Below are 21,049 nucleotides of genomic sequence, written 5' to 3' on the forward strand. Positions count from 1 at the left end.
TTTGTAGAGCTGCTGTAGATGTTCTGCCTGAGCTATGGGCCATATCTGTTCACCATCTTCTGAATGTGAATATCCAGGACAGCCTTTATTTACTTAGCTTGGGCAGATTGGCTAATTCCTTCAGCATTCCTCCCTTTATCCTTTTAGCCCTGTTAAAGTTTTTCTTGGGAGTGACTGAGAATATTTCAGCACAAATCTTCCTTCAAAAGAAATAGAAGGATCTCTCTTGCCAATGTGATCTTTCAAAGCAGCTTTTCTTTCACTCTTTAAAATGTTCAGGTCAAATGTTAGCTCCGTATGTTGAGTGTGACTTTTCTAATGTTTGAACATGATGACCACGAATGAATGCAGCTCTTGTTGAATCTTTTGGCATTCCTTAGGGACTACTGGCTCTGCTGGCACATATAAAAAGTAACACACTGGAATCCATATTGGAGTGGCCTGTTTAGAAATGCCTTGGATGGATGGTGTTTGGTTATTTCATGAAAGGCAATTACATACTGCATTAGCTGTAATCTCAGCTGCCTCAGCTAGATGCCAGTTTCTGCTGGAGCAACCATTTCGTTCTTGACCTGCGGAACTGAAGCCAGCTCTGCCAGCAGCACAGTCCCTGATGATTTCAGACATCTACTGATATGTTTGTGCTCCTCCAGGAGTCTCTTCTCTACAGACATTTGATTTTGCAGAGTGATGTTGCACTCACAGGGGTACACCTGACCCTTAGAAATTACCCACAACTCTGGTATCTAGCTCCTGGCTTCTGAAAGGCTGGAAAGAATTTAGAAGCTGTATCTAAGAACAGACTGTACAGGTTCCTGCCTTAACACCTGGCTGTTTTCCACCTGGAATGTCTCATCAATTGTTTGTACAAACCTCAAAGACTCTTGAGGGAGTAGTACCATGAACTCTTTTAATTTATAAGACGTGTCTTCACTTTGCTGTTTCAAGGAGAAACACCATTAAAAGCTCTTCAGTTTTCCCAGTCTTTGTCATCTTACTGACAATATTTCTAGCTTATTTTGAGGGGAAATTGCAAGGCAGAGAGAAACTCAGTATTTGATAGAGTTCACTTATCTGACACTATCATTCTGTTTCTCTGCTTGGCAGCAGCATCCACTCAATCACAGCAATATTTATCTAAGTTCTGTATTTGTACTTCTACTTTCTTATATGCCAGACATATAGCAGTCATGGTGCTAATTTAAAAGGCTAAGAACATGGAGAGCTAAAAAGGGAATGCTGACTTGGTGCTTTCAGAGTGTGAAACAGTTACAGTTTCACCCAAGTCTATCAAAATTCAATTCTTACTATAAAAAGCAGCATCTTTGTTTCACCTGCCCCAGTCACAATTGTATTAGGGAGAAGCCTTGTGTCTTTGTTTGTATGCGTTTGGGTTTGAGGCTGACAGGAGATGGCATTTTGCTTCTCAAACTTTCATTTAAACTTTAAATCCCAAATAACTTAAGCTTGATGCTCTACTATTCCAGAATCGTTGTTATTGCGGACTGAATGCACTTTCTGAGGTGATTGAAGTGTGTTGTTATCAGGAGTCAATGCCGACAGTTAAACAAATTACTCTTCTTGTTATCAAAATGGAGGGCTTTTGGGAAAGGCATAGAATTCTCTTAGAGATAAGTAGGAAAAGTAGTAAGCATCGATAGTGGGCTTACCAGAGCCATTTACTTTCTCAGGTGCAAACTCTGATTTACTTCTCAGTCCTTGACTCATTCTGTACAGAATTATGTGTGCTTAGGAGGATCATGTGTTTTCTGATCTTTTAATAGACTCTAGCAGTGACATTTCTATAATGCATGTGTACAGCGGCAGATTGAAGCGTTAGAGTTTGCATCGTATTTTCTGGGATTTTTCTTTTCTTAAAGCTCTTTAACAGTTTCCAGCTCTTTCTTATTAATTGAAGATGGGGATCTTTCAGAAAACTGGAACAGACTGTGTTTAGAAATAGCAACGTAGATTGAGGAAGAAATTACTCACAAATTGCTAGCCCAAAATAGGTTTTTACTGTTACAGACACCCTTTCTTATTTGTGCTTCATATTCAGCAGTCTTTGTGTGTCAGTGGTATATTTTTTTACTGAGGATCTTGAGGCATTTAGGAATCTGAATGAGCATAGCAAGTTCTGGAATGATAAGATGAGGTGACTTAAAATGTCCTTGATGCAGAATTAAGATCCGTAAGTAGAGCAGAAGCTTTAATGAATTACCTTCCTCATAGCATTGTTGTAATATCTGACTGAAGGTTTGAGGTCCTAAGCCTCTTACTATATTTGATCTGATTCATCTTGATCTTAGTACAGTTCCTTACTTACAGGAACTTTCCCTGCCTTTTTCCTTTCCCAAGCATGTGCAGAGAGAATTATGTTTGTCTGGTTTGCAGTGAATATCCTGCACTTCCCAAGGCAGATAACCATGATTTGTCTGATTTACCAACTTAGAAATGTCACTAAGCCATCTGATTTTCAGTGGATTTGAATCTTACAGTGGTTCCCTTCCTCCCTGTATTACATTCAGATTTTATATAACCTGCTGCCAATGTATTGATGGCAATAACTTTGGTTTTCCATTGCTTCAGAAATTAGGTGCTCTGATCTAAAGTCACTGGGAGAAACTCAAGACTATTGGAACACGAGTCTCCCTCCTACTTCTGTGAAACTTGTCAGAAAGTAATGTGGGGCTTTTTTAGATGTCTTCTGCCTTTTATTTGAACCCAGCAGGTTCAAAATCAAAGGGTAAATACCGATTTGTATGCAGGCCTGGCTGCCATAAAAGATGTTGAAAGATAATCTACAAGTTTTTGGTCCTGAATACACTATGGGTCTGTGAACTTGCACAAAAAAACTCTATACAGCATCTACTCTCTGTCTCAGTTAAGAAACAAATCTAAAGTTGCTGCTTGAGCTCAAGATTAGCCACCTCCTTCATGAGGGACAGCATTGTGGGGCATTTGGGTTAATTCCCAAGCAACAGATTTCATTCTTCCCTAGTCCCTCTAAACATACAAGAAAGTAGGAATGTCTTCTGGGTTCTTAAGGAGACAGAGATTCACCCTTTGAAGTTACAGAAAACCAGTAGCTATTTATGAGAATGTCCTTATACTGTGGTGTGATGGTTGTGTGATAGTGGGAAGAGTGATGACAAGGCATAGTGTTTGTGTTACAGTGTTGGGGCTGTTTTGGATATCCTCTGGGTAACATAAGAGTTGCTTCAGACTTAGTTTATCTAAGTAAATGCCCTCTGAAATAGAGTTGAAAGATTTTTTTCAGGACCTCTGCTAGTGATTGTATAGATACGTTTCAGTTTGAGTCATTTGTTGGCCACTCTTCATTTCAAGTTTTGTTCATCAAACCAATGACACTGTCAAAGAGCTTGTGCCATAGCAGTGGGCATACTTCCCAACCTACTACAGGCTTTTGGGTTTGTATATTTATGCTAGCAAAAGCAAATTGTATTCCAAGTTAGACTAGAAGCATACTAAATCCTGTTTGCAGCACTCATTTCCTGGAGTAATCCTGGTATTGACTTTGAAGGCTCTTCAGAAGAGAAGGGGTTGCTTTCATTCTGTTAATGTAAGAGTTATGCCTGGTTACAATAAACAGAGATGCTCTCTGGAAGAGTCTGTCCCTTATAAAATACATATTTATGTTAAGAACATGGTATAAGAAACTGGGGCTTTGTGGTTTGTAAGGGATGAGTGCCTTTGTGAAGGGTGTACCTGATTGAGCTGGAATGAGCTGCAGAATGTCATAAGAATGATCCTGTATAAGCTAGATGTTCTTGCTTCTTTTCTTATTGATTTATTTTCTATACCAGAATCTGCAAACAGCAGATCTGAAAGAAAGCTCTGGATTCCTTTTATTATTTTTTCCCACCTGATCAGCTGAGTTTCAAATGCAAATTTTTTCTACCTTTAAAAGTGAGATACAAACCCCTGCTTAGATAGGCACATACCAGCCCGTATGTTTTGATGTTGGCATTAAGCAGGGCATCCAGTAAGCCAAATAAATGTGATAGCACTTAGCATGATAAACATTGAATTAAATAATGAACATTATTTTAGTGTCTTTTCTAATGATAGTGGTGTAGATGAGGCAGAAGCTCTTCCCTTTGAGGGTGCTAAGGTGCTGGCACAGGGTGCCCAGAGCAGCTGTGGTTGCCCCATCCTTGGCAGTGTTCAAGGCCAGGGTGGACACGGGTTTGGAGCAAGCTACTCTAGTGGAAGGGGTCTGTGACAGGGAGTGGAACTGGATGAACTTTTGGGTCTCTTCTGACACCGATCATTCTAAGGCTCTACAGCTGTAAGAGAAGTCTGTGAAGTTAAGCATGAAGGGTTTGGAAATCCATCTTTTAATAATAGTTTAACTACTTGTAATTGTTACAGAACTGACTTTGAAGCTTAGTGTGACATTTACAATGGATACTGTCTGCTGTGGAATCATTTCATCATAAATGTAATCCAATGCAAAACAGTGATTCAATTTTTTTGGTTGCCCAACATGAAATATCTCCAGTAGACTCAGAATCCAGCAGAGGAGGCACCATGATGAGGAAGACCATTGTTCCATTGCTCATCTCTCACACTGGGTGTGCTGACATTGCCGTTTTCCTAAACATGAGAAATCTGGCTGCATAACATATAGTAGTAGAGGACTGTGCTTGTGTAATTGTTTCACTAAGGGTGTTGGTGGGTATGTCCCAGTTTGTGGCCCTGCTGTGAATGAATTAATCTCATTCCTGTCTGAACCTTCCAGAAGGTCTCTGTGGTCTGGCACATTCTTGCACAGAGAGAAATATCCTTAAAGAGGCAGCAAGAAGCAAACAGCAGCGCAGTGTAAAGGTATTTCTTTTGCTCAAAGCTGGTTGTGTTTTTGAATTGTGCATGAATTTCAAAAGTCTCTAAATTCAACTAAAAGCATTATTTTTTTGAAATAGATATATTTACTTTTTACAGAAATATAATACCAGCCCAGGAGGCTGCAAATACAGAGCTGTATTTAGCTGTAATAAGAATTGGATCTGAATCATACAGAAGGTGCTTATATGCTTTAAGATAGCAGTAAGTTTAGGAGTTGTGTTTGTAACTGTGGAGGGTCTGAGCTCTTGGAGGAACTCCTGGACCAGAGAAGTCATCTTTCCAGGTTCAAAATTCCAAGTTACTTTCTTTAAACCATTGCTGGGATATTTGAGGCATGATTCATGAGCTGCTGAAAGCTTGGCCATAGTGGTATGAACATCAAGAGTATGAAATAGCTATTTAAGAAATGTTGCTTGGGCTGCTATTTCAAATGTAGTGCTTCATGTGGTGAGTTTGCCTTTCGCTCAGGAAAGTGAAGTTACTGCATTGTGGTGGGCCTTGAAATACATTTATTTTGTGTATGTTGCATTTTCTTCATGGCATGGTCAGGGTTTGTTTTCTAGGTGCCTACCGGTTGAGTGGAACTGGGATTGTGTGGGATCTTCTCTGGTTATAGATCCCTGTGAGATTTTCAGCAGAGTTATCTGTTCTGGGCAGCCCTTCTAGAATCCTTACTCTGGACATGTTAGTCTTTATGTGTACTTTGCAAAGCACCAGTACACTTAACAGAATTAACAAATTGAAGGGACCTCTTTTGAGCTTAGAAATGTGTTGGTGTTGAATGGCATTTTCCAACAATATTTAGTCTCTTAATGGTGTTAATGAAGTTTAATCTTAATCTCATTAGATTGAAGTGTTTTGAAGAACTCATGCATGACTGTTAGCAGATGATCATCAAAGAATTGTTTCACTTTATTATACAAATAAATCATGAGAGTGATGTTCCAGCCTCAGAGTACACTGCACAGAGTCAAGCCGCATGTGTCTGCATGCAGAAGATTGAGATTATCCAGTCTGTTTTGTGTCAGTTCAAACATGCTGCTGCTCTCTTCTAGAATGTCCTCTTTGTTTCTGTACCAAATGGACAGACAACTTGCTTTTCTCCATGGAAACGCTGCATCTGCTCCATGGTAGTAGGGTTGCTAGTAAATGAGTCTTAAATTGTCAGGTCATGTTATGAAAGCTTTTATCAGGTGAAACGTTTTACTTTTAATCATGGCACTACCTGTGCTGAGGAAGGAGGTGGTGGTGGCAGCACACTTGTCAAATGTCAACTAAGCTTAAAGAACTACTGGTCTTCTTACATTCCTGTCGTGCCTACAGGGTTCTTAAGTGGTGACTTGAGGCTTTCACTTTTTCCCCTGTTTTCTTTTTTAATTATGTTTTAGTACACTTTGGAGAGCTACTTGTTGAAAATACAACTTTGACAGAACCAGTGGCAGCTGTTTTCTTCCTTTTAGAGGAATTCCTTTTTTCGGCAGTTTGAAAACATTCTACTTTTTCAATTGAACGTTATTTGGTTCAATTTTATTTATTTCTTTTTAATCTTAACTTGCCAATAAAATTTATATGTCTATTATCAGATTAGTAGGATTTATTTCCTTACACCAATGCTTCTCAACTTGTTGCTTATGGATTGCTTTGATCCGTGCACTACTTAGAGGTCTGTAAAAGGTAAATAAGGATGTTACTAATCAGCTAAAAGGGCCAATGCCAGGGATTCATGTCTGCGTTTGAAAATCTTTAGTAATCAGCACACAAAAATTGCAGTTCATTTGAGAATAACATGTTTTCATATTATATGAAATCATATATTACCCAGTAATAGCATAAGGGTAAAGCTTGTGTTTAACATCTCTCACTATGCTCAGTTGCAGTATTGGTAGAACTTGTGGTTTCAAGCACTTAAACAGGGTATATTGTTGGATTCTTTCTGGGCATTTCCTCAGGTTCCTGATAGGATCTTTTGAGAAGCTTTCAGTTATTGCCTCTTGGTTATAAAGGATCTTTTTCAGGAAGGCTGAGGCTGATGGAAGGCAAGAAAGAGAACAAATTGAGACAAGTAGCTGCTGGCTCTTAGAGGAACTCAAATGAGGGAACTGACATCTGGAGCCTGTTAGGAAATGCTGGAGTGCATGATGCTCGAAATCACTTGATGCAAATTCATGTGCTTTCAGTGTTTGATTAATTCTGTTAGGAAGTGCTGCTGTGAAGGTCCTGCCTCTTTCTTAGACCTCAAGTTGTATTTTTCACTATTGCAGTAAGGCAGTAATTTACCAAAAAGGGTTGACAGTATTTTAGCAGCTTTTGGAATTAAGCCTCAGTTTCAGTAACTCTGAAACCAGGGCACGAAGGATTGTGTTACTTCTGGCCTAGTTGAAGGCCTGTATGTTCAGAAAAGCAAATGACACAGCAAATATATAACCCATGACTGTGGAGAGCAAGATTAAAATATGAATGAGCACCCTGAGCCAAGAAATGCTGCATTGGAACATTCTGGCTTTCTGTTGAGCAGAGGTTTGTCAAACATCTATTAATAAATAACTATTTGAAAGTGGGAAAGTGTAATTTGGGGGGGTACTTTAGTGTTTGTTGTCTTTTACTGTACGTGGCCTTGCACAGTATAGGTGGTTATTACCTGTGTGGTGCTGGAATGTTCTCTAGGGGCAAAAAAAAGAGATAGGAAATGGAAAAGAATGGCAGAATGTTGTAAGACAGCTTCTAGCTTCCTGGTTTCTTAAGGGGGACTTGCTTTGGCTCAGAGTGGTTGAATTTACATAAATTTGATGTTTGTTACTGACAAAGACTGTGAACTAAAAAGAACTGACCTCGATACTTCCTGCATTTCTGTATGTACCAAAACCTTCTTTACTGTGTACAGTTTTTCCATTCAGTGGATTTAGATGGGTGGAGGAAAGTGATGTACATATGATGCATTGAGATTTAGCAGGCAGGGCAGGTACGTAGTAGGAGGGGAAAATAAACCCCCCAGTGTTCCTGCTGTGTCCAAAATGACATCTTATGTGGTCCTCTGATTGTTCTTGTATATAACTGTGCCTCCCACTCATATTTCATGCCTGTTCTTCTGCTTTGATTTTAGAGAGCTAACTCCCACTTAAGAATTAATAGTAAACTACCATATATCTTGCAGAAACAGTGAAGAAATATTTCTCTTCAGTAGTCATAACTCTGCAGCTGGGTGGGTAGCATACTCCTGGCAATGTAAGCAAAAAGGTTCAGAAGTCTTCCCAGTGCTACTTGCTAGTTTTCATGGAGCATAACTTAAATTGCAGGCACACACCATATGTCCAAGGTGTAATTAATGCTTTTGAAAGGATAACGTTTTTGCAGACTTCTTAGAAGATGCCTTCAACTTGGCATGGAAGATCTTAAGGTAGCATAAAAAAACCTTTCACTCTGGTATTTAGGTTCACAAAGCAGTGTGCCTGATACTTTCCTTCCTTTCACAGTGAATTGATTTAATGTGCTGGTTATTAATAATACATGAGAGATAGAACTTGCACTGTTAGTAAAATGCATGATTGGTTTGTCTCCTTAGTCTTCCTTCCTGTGGCACTGCAGTCTTTCCTTCAGGAGTGTTTGTTCTGCCTTTAAATACCCAGTACACCCAGCACATGCACCTGGGAATACTGGTTTTGGGAAGGCTGAAATGGGTCAGCTTTCTGCCTGCACACATATGCCCATTGCTGCCAAAATGCAAGGAAGTGGCAGGACTGCGACCTGCTCTGCAGCTTTTGTTTGCCATGCTCTGAGCAAACAGTCTATTGCTACATGTCTGTGCTTTCCTTTTTTTCCCCTTCAGGTTTTTGTTTGGATGTGTGCTGGTCTTTTTTTATGTGGCCATAGCAGTTCTGTCAGTGCCTCTTAAAGCTTAGCAAATAGCCAAGCTGTGTTCATGCAGAACAGATTGTGCTTTTGAGGATGAGGTAGAGCAGTAACCTCGCAGTATTTGAGGGAAAAACACATAGATTTTTCATTCTAGATGAAAAAAGCCTTTCTGAAGTTGTTGTAATCAGAAGGAAGATGCCTTCCATGGCAAACCCCTCATGATGTAGTTCCCTGAAAAGCTTATAGCTGGCTTCCAAGTCAGAGCCAGACTCTATCCTAGCAACGCAGGGAAGAGTCCCTCCTCTTCCCAGAGCAGCGTGGTTGGGGCACTGTGTTGGGGACTGAGCCAGTGTATCTTGTGATCTAAGAGATCACATACAGCTGAGGTGGATGTTTCCTTTTTAGTTATCAGCATCTAACTCTGTTAAGCAGCTTTAGTTTTTCAGTGCAAATCTCTCTTTAAAACCATATTTTTATCCAGAAATTCCTGGTTCTCTTGCTTTCTTTTGCAGTTAGTTCTCTAGTCTCAAGTTGGTTTTGCTGGGATATAGCAACACTTGAAAATGTGACTGAAAACAGTGGTATATGAAAACATACACAGAGTGGGTATATCTATGTGTAATGTCAGTAATGCTGCTCAGGGCTTTGTTTTTCTTTGTTAAAATAGCCTTTCAGTTTAAGATGAATACAGCAGTATTCAGTGAAGTGAGTTATTTTAGTAGTTTAGGTTCAAACTTGGTGTCTTTTAATAGGAAATGGCCTTCAAAGGATGCCGAGTTGGAAATGCTATCCTGGGAAATGCTTCTGGTTGTTACTTCAAAGCATCTTCTGTCATGCATTTCATACACAAGCTATTTGTATATATAGGAATCTCTTCTGGAGGAGTTAAAATACTGACTTTTGTTTCATGTCTAATATTTTTATATACAGATTTATCCCAGAATTGGAAAAACTTGAAGAATATATTTTATCCATGTTTGGAAAAAGATAGTTGTTACAGACAAAGAGGATTAACATTGGTATTGCAGAAAGATGAGTATGTTAAAACCAAGTGGACTTAAGGCTCCTTCAAAGACCATCAAGCATGGGGGGACATTGCTGAAAACACCTGCATCTGTTGCAGCTGGTAAGGAATGTTTAAATATCTTCACTCTTCCCTTATTCATAATCTAATAAGAAGTACCTTGAAAGCTCTAAGTATACACTGATTTTGCTATTTACACCAAGCAATTCCTGTATTCCAGATATTATAATGTTTTCTTAAGTGAGAAAATTGGAAGCTCTTCCTTACACAAATCATGGCTTCCCAAATGATTGTCACATTTAAACTACGTAACGATGCACTCTGGAATATTATTTGATTCCTGTTTTCTCATTGTGTTTGATTCCAGCTCCAGCAGAAAAAGCAGCTTCCAATGAAAAGACCTCAAGTACAACCACTACAGATGCACCTGAAGAATTTGTGGATGATTTCAGAGTTGGGGAGCGTGTTTGGGTCAATGGAAATAAACCTGGCTTTATTCAGTTCCTCGGTGAAACACAGTTCGCTCCAGGACAGTGGGCAGGGATTGTTCTAGATGAACCCATTGGGAAGAACGATGGCTCTGTGGCTGGAGTGCGCTATTTCCAGTGTGAACCCTTGAGGGGAATATTTACAAGACCATCAAAATTGACAAGAAAAGTGTTAACAGAAGATGAAGCCAATGGTACACAGACAGCTCATGCTTCTAGGGCTACATCACCAACTTCCACATCAGCTGCTAGCATGGTGTCTTCAGCTGCTGCTGCACTTCCCCCTTCAGGAATTCCACACAAAACTTCACCACTTGCTTCTAAGGAGCACTCAACTCCTTCTCAGATTAGCAATCTTTCAAAAACTGCAAGTGAATCGATATCAAATCTCTCTGAAGCTGGATCACTAAAGAAGGGAGAAAGGGAGCTCAAAATTGGAGATCGTGTTCTGGTAAGGTTCCCCTGCTGCAGCCTCTGTGTCTGCTCTTCATAGCTAATATTCGAAGCTTTCCTACTGTTTCTTTGATTAAAGTAATGTAAATTTATGCTCTAGCTTTCTTGTCATCAAGCATCTTCTGTAGAAAAACATTCAGTATTTAACAACATTTGTAGTTTATCTTCCATACCTTCAGTAACTCCAGTCATGGGATTTCCGTGCAGTTCTTTTGCCCTATTCCAGGCCATATCTTTAGAAAACTAACAGCTCAATACTTGATTGTTCCCCTGAGTGGTGATAGGCAGCAACAGAAGCAGTCACATAATGCCACTGATCATCCAGGAATTACGTGTTCTGTTGGTGATATGCCATGTTACCTTGGCTGCCCTTCCTAAATCCAGAATCAGGAGTGCTTCTGCTGATGGATCATTTCACTCTTTTATAAAAGGGATTTAATTTCGTTAGTTTAAACACCTTTGTTCAGATAATCGTGTATCTTTTATAGTTGCCTCAAAGTAATAGACCACAGATCACTTTTGATTAACTGAATTGATATGCACCCACTAAGAAAGTAGGAAGCTTTGCCTTGAAACACAAGCATTTGCTTGAAAAGGCTGCAGGAAGCTGGTGGTACACTGCTTGTTGTATTCTTGAAGGCTGTGTTTGCACCCTTCAAATATAACAGAATGGTACTTGTATATCCACCAGATCTACAATTACTGTAACAGATCTGATTTTAGGTTTGAATTATGTGAGTGTCACCAGGCTGAATAATTGGTTTACTGTTATTTTGCTACAATCTCTTTTTATTTACAGTATCATTTTTTCAAGTTCCATTAGGTAAAAACAAGGGCAGGAGGAGATGCCCTGGCATAGAAAGCATTTCTGGATTACCATAAGAACCTTGTGCAGAAAAAAATCGCATGGATTTTGTTGTTTGCCTTGCAGTGCCCCACCAGATAATGGTTCTGCAGTGAAGGTGGATGGATACTTTAGGGGGGGGTTAATTTCATTTTTTTAATGAAGAATTTAACTCCTCTTTCTGTGTAAAGAGAGCTCAAAACATAGGGCCAAATTGAAGAAAGCATGAAGGAGACCAAGGTGAAGCGAGGCCAGTGTTTGCTGGCAGGGTCGGGCTGAGATGTGTTTTCTTGGGAGTGGCAATGGAAGCAAAGATTTACAGTTTATCCCCAGCTATGTCTGTCAGAGCCCTGTCAGCCTCATTTTTTAACTGCTTGTTTGCCTTTTCTTAAGGATCTGTGTGAGATCTCCTGGGATGTCCTTTTTGGATGGGTCAATTCTCTGATGACAGTGAAGGCATCACTGTTAATTTTCCTGTATCTTATTAGTTCAAGTTACAGAAGCAGTGTATCCTAAGTGTCACAGTTTGATAGTAATAAGGCCCCAAATCCTGTTTCTGAAGTAGAACAGGTTAAGTTTACTATTTCATCCACCCTACTTGCTCTTCTTGCCTTAAGTCTTCCTGTTTAATCATCAAATTCTAGTTTGAGGTTTGGGGGCAATTCCTAGCACAGGTTGTCAGTGATGGATGTATGTAGTTTGTATGTCGGTATAAGACAGTGTATTCACAGGAATATGAATGCTAAATGCACAGGATTCTTGTCTTCTGGTTTTTAACCCTCTTGGGTCCCATGCTTTTTTTTTTGTAGTGGATCATGTCTAATAATAATTCAGGTTTAAATACCTTAAATTGCCAGGTTAGTGCAAATAATAGTGAACTTGTATGATCCATTCTTCTTGTTAATATTATTTTTCTCTGCCATTGAACTTCTGCCCAGCACTATGGGCTGTAGAATTGAGCTGTTACTGAGTAATTGCAGGAAACTGTCCTCAGAGCATACACCTAATACTGGTTACGAAGGACCTGTCAGTGTGTCAGGCCTGTCACTGTCACTTACTGTAGCTTGCTTAGTCATTGCATCTCCCTCAAAGGTACAAATGCAACTGGACTACTCCGTATCATTTGGTTTTTATTTATACTGACTTTATAGCAGTGATTTTTCAGTTACATGTTCTGCAAGAGAATGGGAGGCTGATGGAATTTGTAGATACGACCTGAGCACAGAATTTCCTGAGTGTCAATGTAGCATCATAGCCATGAGCTGCTCCAGTCCGACTGTACCACTGCAGAACTCCAGCAACTAAATGCTGCACACGTTCATCAGCTCTTGCAGCTTGGATTGACTGCTGTTGAATAGGTTGTGAAGTTCCTTAGTAACAGCAATGCTGTGATGCTTATGGATATATGGGGAAAACAACTGCTGAGAATTGCATCTTGAAAACAGCGAGCCTCCAGCAGTGTAGAATTGCAGTTCATCAGAACAATGAATTCATGATAGACAAAAGCTCATTTGGGAGTCTGATTAGAATACCTAACTGGAAAAGTATGTCCTTAAGGGCAGATTTATAGATGGGTAAAATTTAGCTCGTCAGCTAAGATTACATTTTGGGATGGACTTCATATGTGGCTCGACTTTGATCTCAGTGTGTGATCTTAGGGTGTGGAGTGTTACACTGAAGTATTTCAATCTGTTAAATGTTTTCCTCCAACTTTGATTTCAAAATGCAGTTGGAGCAACCTGCTGTAGTGGAAGGCGTCTCTGCCTGTGGCAGGGTGCTGGAGCTGGATGAGCTTTAAGATCTCTTCCAATCCAAGCTATCCTATCATTCTGTGATCAGTAGAAGTTATCTTGAATTTATCCAGTCAGTATGTTTTTGTTTTGCATTTTGTTGGCAACTGGTTGTGTTGAGGCAGAAAATCCCCAAGTATATAATTTTAACTTTTTTGTTGAAGGTATCATCCAGTCTGTGTTATCAAAAACAAGAAGCCATTCTGACAACTGTTTAAAAGCCAGAGAAATGCATTTACCAGTTCACATGTAAACTCTGCTTCTCTTTTGCATTACACAAATGTAAATTTGACATAGGATTTGAACCTGAAATGTTGGGTTTAAAGCACTTCAGGCTTGACAAAATGCTTCCCAACAGCTAAGCTTTGCTGGAACCATTTTAAGTTCCTACTGAGATGTTAGTACTGTTTCTTTACATGGCAAGAAGTTGTCAGCTCCTTCAGGAGAAATTCACATTGTCCTGTCTTCTTGGAAGTTCTCTTTCTTGAGATTTTGGAGGAGTCAAAGCGAATCAAACTAAGTGAAGTGACTACACAAGTGAAATATTATACCTCCAAAAGTGATGTTCCAGTGCAAAAGGAGAGATCCTTTAGAGTTCTGTAGTTTACTCCTTCTCAGAGGCGATTAAGTTGTCTTGGGAGTCATAAAAAGTCTCTCTCTCTCAAATCCCAGTACATCTGAGGCATATTCAGCAGGCATGTGCTTAATTGCCCAGTCAACTTGAAGCTGAGCAGTAACTTTCCTTTCACTGACAAGTATGTGGAAATACTTCATGTTAATATGTAGAAATGTTGAAAATACAGGGTGATAAAGTACATATTTAAAGGAATTGTGGTTTCTGATACATAACTCATTATTCAGCTTTTACATTTGTTGCATTGATGTGTAACTTTAACTGGAAGAAAATAATAGAGCTAAACCAAAGAAAAGTTATTAATGGAGAGAGTAATGCAAATAGCTCTGTATTAACCATAATTTCCATTCTTAACGTCTGAAGTATGTTCTGGAATCTGGATATGATTTAGTTGTTAGAGAACATTAACTCTGGGCAGCCTAATATTGTATTCTGGGCTTGCTGTGAAGTAGGAAATGTTGATGTGGAAACCTGCACTTTCTTCATTGCACTCATCCAGCCTTGAGTGAGTTAGTGACACAGTGCAAGGTCTTAGGCTACGGATTGAGCATTTTAAACCTTGTATGAATAAGAATTTCTATGTGAAAAGTGATCCCTTCTTGTGCCATGGAAAAGGTGTCATTAGGTACTGAACCAGATGGGGAGAGAATAACTGAAAACTAATGCAGAAAACAAATGATTTTCAGGCTAAGCCAGTTTGTTTCCTGTGAGTTGCAGCCAGAGAACCTGTTTGCCCTGGTATTGCAAACACTGTTGATTTCTTAAGAGCCCAGTGCAAAGCTGATTTAAAAAACAAACAAACAAAACCTCCTGAACTAACCAACCAACCAACCAACCAGACCCAACTTACTGAAATAAAAGGGAGGAGACCTGCTTTGTGTGACAGCTGCTGCACCGACCAAAAGTTGAAGCAGCTTTGAGAGCATCTTAAGCTCTTTTTTTCTGGAGGTACCAGATGCTGTATTTAAAATAAATAAATAAATGGAAATCTTATCAACTAAGGGGCCTTAGCCTTCTCAAGGGATTAAAGTGCTTTCATTCATTTAACCAGTTACAGCTTCATCACAGCCTGCCAAATCTGATGCTTCTGGAGCTGAGCTGTAAAGCTGTAACTTGGGCCTCTGTCCATATGTTCACAGATGGTTGCAAACTAGATTTACAGGTGTGTGCTGGTGGGGCCTTTTTGCACAGTTACTCTCTATGCATGAGTAACATCTAATTTCTCCTTCTCTGTTTTACACTGCTCACTGCAAGTTATTTCCTGCTTTGTTACTTCTCAGGGTGTTCTTGAGTGATGTAATAGGCAGAGACTTGATAGGAGATTACTGTCAGATTGATTCCACCCATGTGTAACCTATCCTCAAGTAAACATGACGTAAGGCTGTCAAGTGATTAAATTCCAGAGCTCTTACAAGCAATGAAGGGGAAGAGAAATTTCACATGTAGAGAGAAGTTTCTCCCTTTGGAAGTATTCCTGTGTTGTCCATATGGTATTTTAAGTTTTCCAGTTTCCAGTTTCTGTAGCATTCTGAATAGAAAATGCCCTTCTGAGCTTAGTCTATTTAAAACTCTATAATAGTAATTAACTGTTAAGAAACCCCAAATATTCATCAGCATTGTTCCAGTTAAAGCAATGCAGAAATATCCTGCCACAATACATCTGAGGATAGAAAAGGAAGAAAAGTTTGGAGGTCAGGAGCATGTGATTTGTGTGCTCTGTTGGGGCTGTCCTAGTCTGAGCCTCCCTCGCTGTAACTGCAAACACACCACAACATTAACTGCTCACTCACACTTTTGCTTTATCCTTAGCTGACTTGACTGAGGTATTTTGATGGCTTTGTCATGTTAAATCAAGAATGAAAGTGATTCTTATGTATGTATATTTAGGCACTGTATTTTGGATACTGTAAATTATAACATAGATCAGTTTGCAGAGTGGCTGCTTCAGCATGAAATACATATATGAGGATATAGGTGAAGGATAGCAGGTAGCCAAGGGCTTTGTAACTCATTGGGGTCGTTTTCTGTGCAGACTGCAGCTTTCTTTTAATGCCACTTCTAAGTGGTTTTCAGGCTATATTTATCTGTGAGCTAGGTAACAATAACATGTTAAATTTATCCTGTTGCAGCAAGGTGCGAGTTGTGTCTGACTGTGAGTCATTCTGTTTTGGCAACTCCTTACTTAACTTAAAATTGCATGTGAGTTACTGGGATATAATGGCAGCAGTCGGTGACTCTTCCACATGCTTTGTTAATAGTTTGATCATGCAAGACTGGTGGCGTTTCTGTATATGTGGACTCCTTGTGTCTCCTTTTCCCTCCCCTCCCTTCCCAACTGGAGTGAGATCCAGGAACATGTTGTCCTTGTTCGTTTCAACACAGGATGGGCAAAAGAACAATTTATTTATTTACTTATTTAAGTCTTTGCCTTCGCTTTTTTTTTTTTTTTTGTGGTGGCAAATCACATGTGGCTTTCCTAGTATGGAATTACTTTTAGGGTTTTGTATTGCTTCCTTTGTGCCTGAATGAGTTGAGTGAATGAATTGAACACCAATAGCACATCACTCAATTATTAAACTGTTTTCTTTGGGAAGTGAAGCGATAGCTCTGTGTCTGTGAGTGTCTCATTGCACGTTGGCTCTTCTGCCCACTTTGGCTTTGCTGGTCAGCTGCAACCAGAGTGGGTAGAAATGTGGAGGTTTTAAAGACGAGTTCTTCCGAGTTCTGTGGGAGCAGAGAGCCCACCAGAAGGCAGAGAATTTAACCACCAAATTTGGAAAGCCTGCAATTTGCCTTCACAGCCTTTTGCACATCACAGAATCCACATGATCAAGATCTTGTCTAAACACTGTTCCCATCAGTGTTGCATTTTTACACTCTGCATTTTTTGATAGCGAAGTCACTTGACCATAATATCCAGTGCCACAGGAAAGCTGACATCATTAGTCCTGCTATTCACAGAATTGCTGGTTTGAAAACGCTGAATTAGGGAGGAGGTTTAAAGTTCGGGAGATAGTCCAGCTCTCTTCCAGTCGTGTCTTAATCAAATGTCAGATGTTCTGCAGATGTTTCTAAGAGGAAGTTGGATAATTTGAACCTAGAATGTCTAATATCAGGAGGAAGAAAAAGCCAGGCAAAAACTGATGGAGGAGCCAGATGCTGACAAACTAAAACATGGCAATTTTGAAGCTATAGATGTAATGAAGAAAACTGTTGTGCAGTGAGATTTTATTATTATAATTATTTTACTTTTGAATGCAATCTAACACTCTAACTTCCAAAATAGCATTGGATTGTTTTTGATGTATTTAAGAACTGGGCAGTGGATGGCAAATACCTCTTCTCCTCCCTGCCCCAGAAGTGGCTTGCCTGGTACTACCATTGAATATGATCATGAGTGTGGTTTTCCTTTGAGCCAGTTTAGTGCCAGTACTGTTCAGCACTTTGATCCATGCTCTGGAAGCAATTGTAAATCATTCCCGATGAAATCTCAGAGGAGTAGGTAACAGTATGCATGGAGCAGTCAGAGGCACTTGTTACTTCATGTCCAAGCTGTTGATTGCATTTTGCATTCAATGGCAGTGTATAAGCATAAGAATGAGAAGCTGCGTAACAGCCATGGGCAGCTCTCTGCTGGAGAGGCTGCAAAATGACTCAAGCAAGGGAAAGTATTTTGCAATAAAAGATCTGAAGAACTCAATCTGTTTAATTTAGGAAGGGAAAAATTGAGGTGTCTTGCTTAAAACGTGTGTATCTGCATGGTGAGTGCCAGTTGCTGAAAGAGCTCTGTGATCTTCCATGGAAAAGCATGAGAGTCAGTGGCCAGAAGCCACAGTCAAATTTGGTTTATTTCAAATTTAAATGTGTTTCTAAGAATGTAGTGATTAACTATGAAAATAGCCTGTCAGTGGAAGCATGTTTTCTGATGGGTATCAGCTCTGATCTAAGAACATCAGCACATGCAGCTGAGTTCAGCACAGTTACAGGGTTAATGTAGAGACCTTTTTAATAAGGAGAGCCCCAGGTGATGATCTGATGGTTCCCTTGAATAGGTGAACAAATCGACTACACACAGGTGCTTTTGCCAGCTGGAAACAATTCCTCTCAATTTGAGAAACAAGAGACATAAGATTCTGATTAGTAGAACCCAGGTTTTCCAAAGGCAGGATTTGATTGTCTGTGTGGGTTTTGCTTTCTCAGACGCTGCACATTATGGGTACTTTGGATGGTTCTGGAAATATGCAGTCTATGTGACAAATGCAGAAATAGCCAATTAATGCTTTTCAAGGGTCACCATAAGTGCATGCTCAGGCAGAAGAGGGGACAGAGCAGTTGTTACCCTTTAACTCTGCTCAGTTGGTCTGAGTAAGTGATACGGTTACACTAAGGAAGTTTCAGACAGTGACTGTCCTGTTTTCCAGGTGATCTGCATTTTCAGTGGGCACTGTTTAAATAGCAGCCTGGCTTTTTCAGACCATCTCCTGTTTTTTCCTGGATTACACTGGTTTATTTGTTCCTACTTATACTTACCTGTAGAAATGCAGCTCTACAAAGCTTCTCATATCAAACTTCAAAGGTTGACGTGCTCATCAGGATTTCATCAGGATGTTTGAAACCTGCTTCAGGTTTACAAACCCATTTTGCTACTTACTTTGCATTACAGCAAGTTGATGTAAGCTTAAGTTATCATTTGCTAAATGGAATTTCATCAGGTTTCCCATATGTTTGACATAACACTAGTGAATTCCAAGCAGATTTCCTCACCCCACAATGACCTGCAGCCTAACCTAGATTCTTTGCTGTATTACTGCTTTACGTTTTACAGCTTGACTATGTTGAGTATGGTAACGGGCTAAAAAAAAGTCTGGCAGTTTGTTGCTCTAGTATTTAGTGACCTGCCTTAGCATGGATGAAAGCCATGGAAAACTTGTTCATGGTGATGCCCCATTTTTCCCTGAAACTTTCAGAAACTTTCTAATTGCCTTTTTTCCTGCATATTTTAAGAACTGGGCTAGTTTTGTTTTAGTCCTTCATGCAGTACTGGGAAGTAGATCCACTGGCAAATGCAACTAGGGTGATTGTGGTTTGGAGTTGTTTTGGGGTTTCCTTTACATTTTTGGCTATCATTCCTTTTATTATAATTTTTAATGATTTTTCTGTACTTCTATAATAAATGCTTTAATTCTGTAAGTAGAATTCTTTTTTCATTTTGGTACATACAGTTCAGTGTAATTGCATCTTTAATTTTTTTTCCCCTTTAGAGCACTAAGTGTAGGTCTGTTTATGTACGGCAAGTTCTATGCATAGAAAACAGGCCAGATTGGATGGGGCTTGCAGCAACCTGCTCTAGTGGAAGCTGTCCCTGCAGGAGGTTGGAACTGAATGAGCTTTAAGGTCCCTTCCAGCCCAAACCAGACTGGGATTCTATGGTTCTGTAGAAGCCTTTACCCTACTGCATTTCACAAGAGCACCTGACATTGTGCTACCAAGAGAATATGGTTATTAGACACTTTCAAGGTAGTTGTGTCATCACATGCAGAGTGCTTAATTGCAGCTGGGGAGAAATATATATGGTTCGGGCTTTATAGAGCAATGCTGACTCTGTCTTTAAAGCTAAAGATTTAGAAGGCTTTTGCTTGAAACTGAGAAAAACTGCATGCATAGACCTTTCGTGATGCTGTGTATGAGCACTCCACTGCCCCAGCGTACTCTGATTCCTGTTGGTAAGGATGCCATATCGGTATTTGTAGGAAGCAGAAGTGTAGTAGCCGGTTATTCAAAGAAGCTTAACTGGGTTTGGGGAAAAAAAAAAAAAAACACCAAAATTCCGTGGCATCCTTCCTTGCATCTTGTTTTAAAATAACCCTGCTACCATGGTTACAAGACAAGTCACATTGCTGTTTCTCCTGGGGATCTCATGTTGTGCATCCCCATATGTTCTCAGGATATGAATTCCTTCATTTGCTCGCTCCCACCGGGCTGAGCACATCCACTGTGATTGCTGGAGCAGGTCCAGTGGACACTGGTCATTGCCAGAGCTTTCCTTCCAGATTTGGATGCAATGTCTTTGAAACAAATGCCATGCATTTTTGGCCTAGATGTGGAAGACTAGCAGGGCCAAGGTATGAAACAAAATGGAATGAATATTCTGCACCCAAGTTTAATGTGTATTATCCTGGAGCTAGCATGACTTATCTAGAGATTTATGAACAGTTAGAGTTGGAGGGAACAGATTTTTTTCGTGTCTCTGGGAGTTTTTGCATGTAGTTATCCTTTTCCACTGCTGTGCTTCAGGTAGCTCTTAGCTTGCTCCCCCCATTTACCTTCCTATGGAAAGGTTTCTCCGTGTGTGTTGGTAGCTGACTTAGATTGTTTATTATAAAAGTAAAGCAACAGCACATACACTTCACAGAACTGCAGTGAAATTCCTTGGTCTGCCTAAAAGCTTCTGTGAAAGGAGCTGAGGAATCACTCTGTGCTGCCACAAACCTATTGTCTTTGAAGGGATGCTCCTTATCTAGGCTATTGTTCTAGTTTTCCTGTCTAATTTCTTTAATGAGTTTTTTACAGCCTCTTTTATTTAACTCTGTTGATTCAGGCAGACCTCAGCACAGAACTGAGCAGGGAAACTGTGCACAGAACTGACCAATCTTCACTTTAAGGTGTCTTCCAAATTGATCTTTAAAGAAAAACAAAACAACACAAAACACCCAAACTTGATAGAAAGGAGAAGGAGAACTTGGAAGACCCATCATGGACTGATCCTGAAGACACATGCATGTTTTTCTCTCACACTTCTCAGTTAAATTTCATTCTTATGTTTGCACTTAATGATATTTATCCTCCAGAAAAAGTAGATTATGTCTGAGGGTGAATAAGGTGTTAACTTCAGGGATAGTTCTTCCCAGGAAATACTTTTAACTAATGTTATATTTATTATATACATTATATATTCCCTCTTCCTCACTGTCCCACAGTGGAGATCCTGTGACTGTTTTGGCTGGTTACAATCCTTTACTTCCAAGACGCTACTTGTGCTTGTTTTTAGAGAGGGGAAGTTTGTCTGTTCTCTGCCAAGAACACCAAATACCAAACGTT

The 21,049-nt window shown here is 39.7% G+C and overlaps 1 protein-coding gene across 15 annotated transcripts in view; it reads left to right on the forward strand.

Annotated features, from left to right (window-relative positions):
• Positions 1 to 21,049, forward strand: part of CLIP1 (CAP-Gly domain containing linker protein 1) — a 66,782-nt gene that overhangs the window by 2,115 nt on the left and 43,618 nt on the right. For all 15 annotated transcript variants that reach the window (XM_061344539.1, XM_061344541.1, XM_061344538.1 and 12 more), the window contains exons 2-3: positions 9,649 to 9,844; positions 10,110 to 10,681. In XM_061344539.1, coding sequence (XP_061200523.1) covers positions 9,751 to 9,844; positions 10,110 to 10,681 — 666 coding nt within the window. In that variant the 5' untranslated portion in view covers positions 9,649 to 9,750. The remainder of the gene's footprint in view (positions 1 to 9,648; positions 9,845 to 10,109; positions 10,682 to 21,049) is intronic.

Source organism: Neopsephotus bourkii, unplaced genomic scaffold, assembly GCF_033783945.1.
Source record: "Neopsephotus bourkii isolate Nb327-2 ecotype Australia unplaced genomic scaffold, CSIRO-AGI_Nbou_v1 NB_230, whole genome shotgun sequence".
NCBI classification, from domain to species: domain Eukaryota; kingdom Metazoa; phylum Chordata; class Aves; order Psittaciformes; family Psittacidae; genus Neopsephotus; species Neopsephotus bourkii.